At 37.0% G+C, this 12,564-nt stretch overlaps 1 protein-coding gene across 9 annotated transcripts in view; it reads right to left on the reverse strand.

Moving 5' to 3' along the window:
* NT5C2 (5'-nucleotidase, cytosolic II) overlaps positions 1-12,564 on the reverse strand; it is a 149,336-nt gene that overhangs the window by 2,779 nt on the left and 133,993 nt on the right. For 5 of the 9 annotated variants that reach the window (XM_061403316.1, XM_061403315.1, XM_061403320.1 and 2 more), the window contains 11 exons: positions 12,426-12,521; positions 12,059-12,082; positions 8,422-8,513; positions 8,231-8,288; positions 7,119-7,212; positions 6,471-6,524; positions 4,479-4,562; positions 3,434-3,475; positions 2,142-2,249; positions 1,811-1,877; positions 966-1,136 (listed from right to left, as the gene is read on the reverse strand). In XM_061403316.1, coding sequence (XP_061259300.1) covers positions 966-1,136; positions 1,811-1,877; positions 2,142-2,249; positions 3,434-3,475; positions 4,479-4,562; positions 6,471-6,524; positions 7,119-7,212; positions 8,231-8,288; positions 8,422-8,513; positions 12,059-12,082; positions 12,426-12,521 — 890 coding nt within the window. Of the gene's footprint in view, positions 1-965; positions 1,137-1,810; positions 1,878-2,141; positions 2,250-3,433; positions 3,476-4,478; positions 4,563-6,470; positions 6,525-7,118; positions 7,213-7,924; positions 8,014-8,230; positions 8,289-8,421; positions 8,514-12,058; positions 12,083-12,425; positions 12,522-12,564 lie in introns of those variants that run through there. The other 4 variants (XM_061403319.1, XM_061403318.1, XM_061403317.1 and 1 more) reach the window with 2 other exon arrangements.

Raw genomic sequence — 12,564 nt, forward strand, 5'->3', positions numbered from 1 at the left:
AACTATACAACTTTCCCAACTGGATGCTGATTCTGAGCTTAGGAAGTGCCAATTCATACCCCATTTTGGGTATGTCAGCAAAGCAAGTGTTAACAGTTTCACTTTTGGGTAAGAAAATGAGTCACAAGTTCAGAAAACAGAACCAGATCAACTAAATTTCTGAGGTTCCATAGGTAGAAAGCTGAAAAGAAAGGGAAAGTGTTAGTCGCTCAGTTGTGTCCGAATCTTTGTGACCCCATGGAGCCTGCCAGGCTCCTCTGTTCATGGGATTTTCCAGGCAAGAATACTGGAGTGGGTTGCCATGGCTAGCCACAAAGTCCCACCAAGAACTACAAGCAGTAGCAACAGCCAAATATGTTGTAAGCATTCCAGCCTTTCTCAGCCTGGGGTCCCCAAAGAGAATTAAGCAGTGATGCATCCACTTATATAACAAATATTCTTGATCTACTATCTGTGGGAGAACTGAGAGTCATATCAAATCATCTTTGTTTTGAGGTTCAAACAAGGAGCCTCAGTTGAGAAAGGTTGTTACTTCTATCTCCTTTATAAACACAGTCTCAGTTAAATCTCAGCAGCTTTATGATAGTAGGTATTATCTGCATTTTCACATCTGAGGATACTAAGGCACAGGGTGTCTCAGCATCTGCCTAAGGGCATGAAGATATTAAGTGGTAGAGCCAGGGTTACTACCTGAGGCAGGCTGAGTTTTCAGAGCAGTAACATTCTGTATTTTAAAAGAATTCAAGAAAAAGGGGAAACAAGATAATCTCTCCAAATTCTGGACCTGTGTGGAGTATGTGGCTATATGAGAAAGAGGTGCTTAAATATTAGGACCCGCCTCTGACCTCCTCTGACTCCCTGCATACAAAGTAATGGTTCATCAAAGAGGACTGATTCACAGCTAGCCGTCAAGATATAAACTAGCAATAGAAGAGACTTATAAAGTAAGAATACTGGTTCCTTACAACTCTTATCGGTCCAGACATGCAGTTCCTGTGCGAGTTCAGGAATCACCAAGAAAGTTCGCCACCCTTGCCGTTTCTTTGATTTTAAAATGTCCCCAAAAATGTGATCTCCAATATACAAAATATCTTTGCCCTTGGCTCCCAACAGATCACAAACTGTATCAGATGAACCTGAAACAATGCAATGAGAAAATAAAAACCAGCATTCCAAGTACCGTAACCATTAAATAGTATATAGATTAATTTTATTCTTTTAAGTATGTGAGGAATAGACTGGAAAAAGGGCTCACCTTTCTTAAGACAAAGACTCACCATTGTTTTTTTCATCATTCTTTTTACTGCCTCTATGACAAGGCCTTTAGCTCCACTGTGCTGACCAGAGCTCTCAATCCCCAAATCCAAGAGCAATAAAACCACGTCTCAGCTTGAGGGACCATAACCCTCCAAAGTACCACTACTATTTCTCCTCACAGGTCTGCCAGTAGGGTGGCTTTGTTCAACTGCTTCTCATTCCAATAAAATATGCATCTATGTCTGCAGGGACTCCTAAAACCCCCTTGAGGCCTTGGGAACCACCCACATGATTCCAACACTGAGAAAATGCCTCTAATGTGCAGAGGAGGAGGACAGGAAAAACTGGTCCTTTTAGTGAAAATCAAATTAGGACATGCTGACTTCTCAAACCCATCCTCCCAACTCTTTAGTAGATGACTGAAGTGTTTACCTTCAGGAGATGCTATCTTTAGAATACTAAAGAACATCAGTAGCATGGTGTCAGGAGGACACCAAAGCTTTCACGGTGAGATTCAAGCACAGACTTACATAAAGGAAAGTGCGTGACTCACCCCCAGAGTAGACGATGCCATGCTGTAAGGGGCCCGTGTAGGTACCAATTTTCAGCTTGCCAGTTTTCTGTGAGAAAAGAAATTGGATTTTGTAAAGCTATCACGATCTCCACCAAAAATGCTCCTTGGCTAGGCTGCCAAATGAATGTCACTTTTGAATTATATTCATTTGAATTATTCAGCTGTATTAATTGAGACCAAAACTCTAACTTCAAAAGAGGAGATAAAGCTAGTAAGTTAAAAATACCTGTTTCCTGGGGGAAGAATAGGAGTGGGGGAAGGAAGAACATGAAGGATAACCGCTCGTGGACAGGACATCCTCTCAACTTACAGTATCCACCTGACGCAGTACTGTGCCTTCTCCGAAGAACAGTGGTTTCCGTGCGTCCACCAAGATCAGGTCAAAGTAGGACTGCCACGGCCGATGAGAGCTCCCAGGCTGATAAGGAAGAAACAGCAAAAGCCGAAACGTCACTCCTAATCTAAAAGCGCTACTGTTGCATCTCAAGTCGGATGAAAGCAACATATAAACACTAAGTAAACCAGAAAAGGCCACTATTAAAAGCATACTGTGGCTTATAAGCCACATCCTCTTGAGAGCAGGCAAAGTGAAAATATAAACAATGACTCTAATAATCTGATTTTAAATTGTTTCACCTACTTATTAATTTATTTCAAGCAATTTAATGTATGACAGAGTGTGCTCATACTCTAAAAATGGGCTTAAGAGGCTCAAAGAGGCTAAGGAGAGATGCAAAAAGACAAATATGTAAGAGGTGGACTAAGAAAAAGGCAGTTTAGCATCAGAACTGAAGTATACAGCTAACACAGAACTATTATTAGCAAATTTTATGGGTTATGCTTTCAGAATGGTGGTTCCAGGTACACACTGGTCTTTGGCTCATACTGCAGGCTAATCAGCACGAATGTGGAAGGTATGCCCATTAACATTACTTTATCCTGAACTGGAACCATGGCTTTTAATCTTTTAAGGTCAAGACAAAGAGCACTAAATACTGTGCTTCTGGGTGATCTCAAAAGTCATTAACGAACATTTATTCAGAGAAGCCTAGTGACTAGAAACCTAGTGACTAAACCTGGGTCTCTTGCATCGCAGGCAGATTCTTTACCATTTGAGCCACCAGGGAAGGCCCCTAAATTGTGATTAGTATTCATTAAATCTAAGTATGGCCATACAGAAGGAATGAAGAGAAGACTTCTCTGCTAAGTATCAAAGTTAGCTGTTCTTTTGACACACATCTCAGCAATTACTAACAGCAGAATATAGACGTTGCTAAGAATATATACATTTTCTCTTTCTTTTAATAAGATTATCTCCTTCAACCTGAAAATTCCTTTTTGCCACACAAATTTAGCAATTCTGTATAATTCCTGGGCATAAAATTCTGATCCCATCCTACTAAATACCACACGAATCTCTTATTTCTGTCTACCAAGTTTTCAAATTGCTAGCAACCTTAAATTATACTAGCTCCTGCATTACTTCTAATATTAATGAAGTTTTCTGGATGGCTCCTGACCAATTCCTTATGTTCAATATTCCAGAATATTAAATGCATTCATTATTACTAAACCAACAGTCTGTTATATTACAGAGAGTACCTTGGGGCCATGTGGGAAATCAAACAGGTAAGTCATAATTTTCTGGAAAAAAGAAAATCCAACATAAGATCCATTTACTACTTCTGCAAGAGATATAGGACACCTAAGTAAAGCACACACAAGCTTTTAATAAGACATGTCTTTTTCAATACAAGCTTTGTTACATTCTTGTTTCCTCTAAAGTTTATGAAATCATGGGAGTTGAAGCTAGAAATTAATGCTTCATCACAGCAAACAAATGCAAGCCTTCTGACATTCTCAGTAGAACACAGGGTTCTTCTAGGAGATATTTTTATACAGATTCATCCCCATATTCCCATCAAGTTCTCCAAGTGGACCGGAACATGTATTTGGAGGTAAGGGGTATCTGAGATAAGGGTGTACAGAAAACTGAGGACTCACATGGAAATAACACACTGTGGCCCTCTTGCTACTGTTCCCAGGACAATCAAGCCAACTTACTCCAAATCACCAGATTTCTAAATCAGCATTTTACATAAAGAGGGTTAGCGAGCACTAAGCTTGCTAGGACTATGAACTTGTAACCAGCTTAGCAAAAGTAACATAAGGTTAAGGAATTAAATCAGCTTTTCTATATGCTTTAATCATGGCAAAAATTTTAAGAGGTAGTAAATTCTGATGGCTAAGAGTCAAAACATCTTTTTACCATTTATTGCTGTCTGGCTCCCAACGGCAGGGAGGGAACGTATGTACACATGTAATAAAGGGTGTAACTTTTCAAGTTGTAGAATGACACATGAAGACACAGAAGACATTTTAATCAGCACAAATGTTTTAAATAACCTCAAAATGAAAACCTTTAAGTAGCAAATTGTAATCAGGGAAAATTGTCAAAAGAAACGTTCATAAAAATTTGAGAACCACTATGATGTGTGCCATTTATTTTTGCTTTTTTCATTCTGTTTTCAAAATGAAATGGCAAAAAACTACTCTCACTTAATAAACTACCTTCTTCATTATATTCACAGTTCTTTAGTCCAAAATAATTCCTTTGTATAAAGAAACAAATATATTAAGCACTTACATCTGTATATTTATAGTCACTGTTGGTGGCAAGAAATACTTTTCCTACTTCCTTCATCCGGCTCAGAAGCAAAGGCAGTTTTCCCTGAAATGTAATTATGATGATGAGCGAAACAGTAAAACACAAACACAGATCTTCCGCATGTGATGGGGTTATGTCCCGATAATACACTGAACATGGCAGCGAGCCTCGTCTACCTAAAATGTGCTGAGAACATACATTACCCTACAGTTGGGCAAAATCATCTAACACAAAGTCTACTGTAACTTCTAGAACACTGTACTTAGAGTGAAAAGCAGAATGGATGTTCCAGTTGTTTACCCTTGTGACCTCTTAGCTGATTAGGAGCTATGGCTCCCTGCTGCTGCCCAGCATCTCAGGAGAGGGCATATCACTAGGCCAGGAAAAGATTCAAAATTCAACACACAGTTTATACTGAAATGTATCACCAAATATATATATATATGGTTCCTGTGAGAGTGAAAATATATATATATATTCACCTACACTGTGGAGTGGTCAGATACCGGACTTTTTTTTTTTTTTTTTTTGTCTACGGAAACAGGAACAGGTGATGCTCTTTAAGGGACAGTTGGTTGGTTTCAGAATTTTGCATTTAGAAGACCACATGTTGAATTATTATATATGTAGAATATATATGGTGTATATAATAGACATATATAAAATATATAATTATATGCCTATTAAAAACATAACTCTAACTTCCTCTTTATGTCTGTCTCAGGAAAGAGTTTAAATTACCTTGTAATCTCTTAAAGTAAGTGAATTTAGTGTGTTATAGATTAGGAGAAGCCAATTTAAAAAAATCAGCTAAGTACTCTATGGAGAGCATCAGCTATGGTCTCAGTATGTACACTTTCATTTTATGAAACACCTTGCAGAAATGGCATGATGTGTATATAATGCAACTTGCAAGTACCCAGACTCATCTGCAGCTCCACGAAGAAATTCTGACTCCTGATATGACCAGAAAGAAAACAGCCTTTCCTTCTCTCACAGTAAATAGGTTCCTTCACTCAAATCCTCTTGTACCTCTCCTGAACCCCTCAGTGTTCTTTCTTGAAACAATCATGGATGTGGGAGTGGATGGGAAATAGGAGGTACAAAGTCTGAAAATAAGACATCTTTACCAAAGAACTTTGAGGAAATAATTGTATCTACTACTATTACTCCGTAAGAAAGGAAGAAGTTATCTCATCTCAGTGCTGTGTGTGTGTGTTTGTGTATTTTTTATTTTGAAATAATTTCAGACTTAACAGAAAAGTTGTAAAAATAGTACAGAGGGTTCCCATGTATTCGTCATCCAGCTTCCCTTAATCTTAACCCCAGTACAATGATCAAAACTAAGAAATTGACACAATGCTATTAACTATAGACATTTAAAATTTTTATTATGTTTACCACTAATGTCTTTTGAAGTATTTTAAAGCTTTCCTCATTATTCCCAGTTGATAGGTTAAAGACAATTTAAATAACAGTCACACATGTATATTTTTTTTAGATGATCTAGCGCCATGGTTATGATTCAGAGTACACTAAGGTGTGACTTTTGGCTTTCTACTTACTAACTGTATGAACTTGGGCAAATTACTTAATCCTGAGTCCCCAGTTTCTTCATCTCGAAACAGGAGGTAAGAAAAACTAACTCAGGGTTTTATGGAAGGTTAAATGGGATAATGAATGTAAACACTTAGCACAGTGATGTGTACACATTAACCACTCTAGCTGCTATTACTATAATTCGAGCTAAAAGGATAAATGAAATACTGGTCCTCTTTTCCTAATAAAAAAATAGGAAAAACAAACCCCATGCTCCACCTGAGAATACTTGGTGATTATACTTGGCATGTGTTAAACTGCCACGACAAAGAAATATCTTCTTTTGTCCATTTCATTATAAATAAGCTTGTTAATTTCCCTAATAGGTAAAGGAAACTATCATGCAGATCTACTTTTCCCTTTACTACTTACATCTTTGACTACATACTTCTCAAGATTTTCAACTGTCTTTTCCTTAAGGGAACCCTAGAGAAAGAAAGAAAAAAAAAAGCAAGCAAGAAAAGAACAAAATCAATTTTTAAGTTTATTATAAAAACTGTGTCTACTATTAGCTTAAATGCACTTCTTAAATATTTCTAAAATTAAAATGGCAGATGTGATTTGCTGCAACTCTGCCTCCAAAGTGTATTTAAAATATAAATCAAAAGGAATTTCATATTTAATTCAGCACAATTTATAATAAATGTAAACATATTATTAATCAGTTAATGTTATCAGCCAAGCGGGAGGTATTTGGAAAAAACAAATGGACCATAATCATCCTGAAAGGATATGTCAAGTATAACCCTAACATTAAAATCTCTTCTAGTAAGTCTGGAAAATGCAAACTGAAATAAGATCTAGAAGCCAAGCACCACCACTGAGGAAAGACCAGCATTACCTCTGTAAGCCAGCCAGCCAAAGACAAGGACAAAAGTACTCTAGAGAGCTATCACTAGAGGCAAATCCCCCTTTTTAACAGGTGAAAAACTCTGCTCTGTTTGCACTTGGAAAGTTAATGTCAGAGCATAAAAGACACATGCCAGGCAGTAAGCAGGTAAAGAAGCAGCTCCTAGGTACCTTGTAATGAACCCAGTCAACTGCGTCTCTTACATCCTGGAACATACTCCGGTAAGACATGAAGAGGTCCCCATCTTTAAATCCTGTTTCACAGCTACAGAAAGATGAAAAGAACATGACAGGGAATCCAAAGGAGGGTAAATAAAGGGAATACCAAACACTGCCCAGGGGACCCAAAGGTTCCTTTGTCACATAATAAAGGCTGTGTGGCTAATTCAGAAAATAATCACTCCCTAATGAAAATCCATTCTGACCATCAGAGATGACTATAGTGTTCAATGGAATATAGTAACTGTGAACAGATACAAAATGGTAGAAGAGTATGATGGAGGCTAAAAGGCTAGTGTTCCAAAAATAACAGGTTGTTTTATTCATCACTTGTAAGAAACAGGTTCCCATCAAAGAAACAAATTAAAATTGGTAATTTAGGTTCTCTCCACCCTGACTTTTTTGACACTGTTTCTAGGTACTAAGGTATTGTCTATTTTTTATATATCTTAGTGACTTAGTGCTCAACCAAATGTAGTGCCTTGAAGTGGGTAAGGCCTAAAGAGGATAAGAAGTTAGCAAACTCTGGCACATATGGCCAAACTTACAATTCCCCCTAGAAAGGAAAGGAAATCTTTTTCAAGACTTAAGCACATTTTTACTTCAGGGAGGATAAATAGTATCTTCCTCAATCAAATATTGCTGGGCCTGGGAATGAAACGAAATTACTACCCCTGAATGGCTCCTGGGTAGCTGCTGTGAAATGAGTTGGGGGGTTTTAGTGCAATTCTGCTTGGACAGATAATCATCACACAAACCTCCCACTCAGTTGTCACAATTAGCACCTCTGCTGGCCGTCTTCATTCCCAGGAGAAGCCAATCAGAAGTGGTCCCTTCCAAACATGGCTGCAGCACACTGGCAAGGAGAGGGCCGTGTGGGAGGTGAGAGCCTGCATGGAGCTGCTGGTGCTGTCCCATCTCTCAGGCTGGCAATGTAGCATCTCTCACTAGCACTAAATTCACTTCAGAAAAGCAGAAAAGACCTACAATGGCCAGTTCTCTAAAACCCTGTACATTAATTTTAAAAAATCAATTGGAAAAAGAAAATTATAGTACACACATACCTGGTATATCTGGGACAATTAGTAAAAAAATCTACTAGGCAGGCCAACAGGTAGGTCTCTGAAAAATGAAGAATAGATATTCATAAGCTATAAGTGAGATAATTAAAATCTGTTTATCTCCCTTGAGCAAAGACAAATGATCATGGAAAGAAGGGGAGACATCAGTATATGTAAGCATAGAATGAATCTACCTGGTAGGTTGAATAGTGTGTTCAGAATGTAAAATCTTTCAGTGTCATCTCGTTGAATAAATTTATTTGGATACTGCTCTCTAGTTTCTGGTCTGAAAGAAAAAAAAATTAACTGACATTCAAAAATAATATAACTCATTCAAAAATTAATTCAAATATTTTGGTGGCTATATGCAAGGTGGGGTTCCAAATAAAACACATGGGAAACTCTGAAAATGAAGAGGCTCACTCACTGTTTCAGCCCCTAAAACATTCTCAGTCTGGCTAAGGGAGGGAGTCACACACACAGACAATTGTACAGGTCCAAAACAGAACTGCCGCAAGAAAGGTGCAAAGAGCTATGAGAAAAAAGAGGAAGGGGAGACAGACCATTTCAACTTAATGGGTAGAGAAAACGGAATGCAGAGAGGAAAACCTAGGAAGAATCCATGAAAGTCATGGCATATGAGCTGATCCTTAAAACCTAAACAGCCCAATCCAGAAACTAGTCAGATTCAAGTAGAGAAAGGGGAACAGAAAAATAAAGCTAGAAAGATGAATTGAGGCAATCATGCTATTGTTTTTATACATTTTTCACCTGAGCTAAATTATAAAAGTATTAAATTAGTAGGAGTATTAGGATAAAATGGAAAAAGAAATGTGATGTGTTGCAAAAAACGGCTACAAATCTTTCCTATCCCTTAGTAGTGTGACTTTGCAGTTTCTCCAATTAAGAGGCACAGTCTCTCTCTCTATCCTTGAATACAGGCTTGAGTAACAGAAAACGGGATCCAAGAAGACTTGGAAAACACTTGTGCATTAGAGCCAGTGTACTCCTGCTGGAGAATCAAAGGCCCCATGCAGAAATGAGGTGCCCCTGCCAACAGGCTGCTCACTGTCAGACATGTGCATGAGGCCATTCAGAATTTTGACCTAAATCAAATGGCTACTAGTTTAAGCCACTAAGTTTTGAAGTCATTTATTATACAGCAAGAACTAACCCCAGTCCATGGGGTTGCAAAAAGTCGCACATGACTGAGCGGCTGAACTGAAGAACTAACTGACACAGACACAGAGGCCTGGGAAACCAGTTAGGGGTTCCTGCAGGAGGCCAGCTGAAAGCATGAGCGGCATGGGCACATCCTAGAGTGGGTGCAAAGGAAACTAAAGAGAAGAATTACTCAAGAGGGACTGCCAAGGTACAAAGAACAGGCAACTGAACAGATGTGGTAGACGAGGGACACAGGGCCAAAGATGATAATTCTTACACTAAGGTGTCTCTGAGAGGGTGGTGGTAACATTAACTGAAACATAAAAACTAGATAAAATACAAGAGGAGTTTTATTTTGGATATGTTAATCTGGAAGTAAACATTTTTATAGGCAATTAGAAACAAAGGTCAAGAACTTAAAACAGAGATTCAAATTTGAGAGGTTGCTGTGATCATCTACACACAGGTTAACAGGTGCAGTCAGGTAGACTATTAGAGCAGAAGAGGCCACCTGAGTGTAGAGAAAAAAGAGAAGACTGTGTCGAGGGCCACAGCGAACATTCAGAGTTTAAAAGAAAAAGCCAGTGAAACAAACAGAAATTGTTAAAGATGCATGAGAACCTTGAAGAGTGAAATAAAACACTGCAAGAAGAGGAAGGGGATAGTACTAATTATTACAGAGAAAACAAAAAGGAGAAAAACGCAAATATAAAAATGCACAGTCCTCACAATGAATATATGAAGATTAACCAATTTAAATAAAGGACATCAAATTTAAATTTCATACTCAGGATAACTTAGGTAATGTTTGTTAACTACAAATGTCATACACTCTACTTAGGAATATAAAATCACATTGGTTCCCTGTCCTAGTCAGCATTCTGAAGTAAGAGTTCCCAATGAAGAATAACTTTGTGGAATATCGTATCTTCTAGCCTTCCAAGATTTTCTGTAATGAAAATTAAAGCAGAAAGGAATAGTAATGATATACTTTCCTCAGTTAGGTTAGGTAAGATGACATTGTCCTCTTAAATATCTTTCCCTATTCCCTTCATCATTTAAGAGTAATTCCTTTACATAGGAAACTTAATCATTAGGCAATTAGAACCCAAACTGACTTATAAATACAGTTAGCAATTACATTTTGTTTAAGTGTCAAGTTATGCTAGTATACCTTTAAAAGGAAAACTGACTCACGGAGAGGTAATATATTATAAAAGAAGGGATGCTAGACTTAGAGTTAGGAAGAAAACAGAGTTCAGTATTGCTAACTATCTGTGACCCACAGAATAAAGATTTGACCTCAACATTATCCTAACCTAAAACTTTAAAAGCCTTTATTTTACTATTGCCTGAAAAGAGGTTCCAACTCACAGGCAAGGCATGTAAGGTGATGTTTGGTGGAGCCATAATTTTTCTTCCAACTTTGTTTACCACTGTATTTCAATAATTATCTCCGCTTCCCTCCATCTTCATTCTGGCCTTCTCCATGGGCTTTCTAAAGACTGTACAGTGCTAAGTACTGTTTGAATGATTCTGCATGTAACTCATAAATGATTTATTTCTGAAGCAATATTAAATACATTTCCAAAGAAAATTTTATTGGCTTCTCTGGGGGGAAGAAAGGTCTGTAGATCTTGAGTTAGTAAATCTAATTGTAATTCTAACATATGGAACTGCTTCTCTTTCTTTTCTTCTCTATCTCCCACCCAATAACACAAAAATCCCTCTTCAGGAATTCATAAATAGAACCTTGGTTCATCATCATTGGGATTCTGCATTATAGTGACAATATCCATACATAAAAGAGTCTGGGTTTCTAGTACTATCTGCAGTCACTTCACCTTCTAAATCCTGCCTTTTGATATTCATGAACTTGAACAAATCCCTCAGAGAGAAATGGTGAAAGAAAGGTAGATATAACTACTGGTCTAATCAGATGTGTCAAAGTAGGGTGTTTATTTCATACTGTTCTCATAGTGTATACCTGGAAATCACTGAGCCTGTATAATGCCAGCTGAAGACTTAACGGATGATTCAATTCCAAACAGGGCATAATGGTTACCTCAGATTTAAAGGAGACTCTGGCACAGTTTCAGTTAGTGTCTCGTATCACAAAAAAGTATTTACCAAAAAGACATTGTTTATTTAACAAATTTCAGTGTAGACTGTGTGGTTTTTACTACTTTGCTATTGAAAATAAATAATAGACTGATACTTAACCCATATTGGTTTTAAGAGTTGTTCTGACCCTAATAGTGTCAATGGTAAATTAAGTGGTATAATAGTAGAGAAAATGTATAACTGTAAAGCCACAATTACAGAAATTGTCAAACTGGGGTATTGTGATTTTCAAAGAAAAAATTTGAGATGTTTCACAAACGACACTAGACACTAAATTTTATCTGCTGTTTATTACTAGGGTGGAGAGTCCAAATTAGTAAGAATAGTGGAAATATGCTAATTATGAAAATAAAACTTATCCTTATTTGTTTCAAATAGTACCACTCTGTATTCATTTTAACCCCATGTTTAAAAAATTTAACCACATGATCAAATACCTGAAGGTATATATTAGAATTTAAAAATTAATGTATTAGCTATTAAAAATCTTACTCATTTACATTGCTGTAGTTTTAAATTTTTTAAAGCACTTTATGTACATACCTCTTTTGAGCAGCTACCTGAGAACTGTATTAAAAAGGAGAAAATAAAAATCTTAGAATTTCAAATAAGTCAAAGCCACTACAATTTTTTGGGCAAGTTTCAAGATTAGCTTTGTTGGATGCTATATAATTTTAGAAGGCACTTAATTTAAACAAAATGTAACTATATTTATACATCAGTTTGGGTCCTAGCTGTCAAAAAAATAAGTATTCTTATGTAAAGGAATTGCTCTTTAATAATGAGGAAATAAGAAAGTATATTATACTGGGGAAGATAATGTCATCTTCATATTGTTTGACTATAAAAACACTAGAGAAAAAAAAAAAAAAAAAACACTAGAAAGAGGTTAAAGGTTCTTTGTACTCACCCCCTTATGAAGTTAAATCCATGTGCACAGACCAAGAGGTTTCCATAGGCATCAACTTTCAAAAGATTTCCATACAGTGTATCAAATACTAGTCCCCTATGTGAAAATGAAGATATCACCAATCATACAAAGTAATAAA

This window comes from Bos javanicus, chromosome 26, assembly GCF_032452875.1.
Source record: "Bos javanicus breed banteng chromosome 26, ARS-OSU_banteng_1.0, whole genome shotgun sequence".
NCBI lineage: Eukaryota > Metazoa > Chordata > Mammalia > Artiodactyla > Bovidae > Bos > Bos javanicus.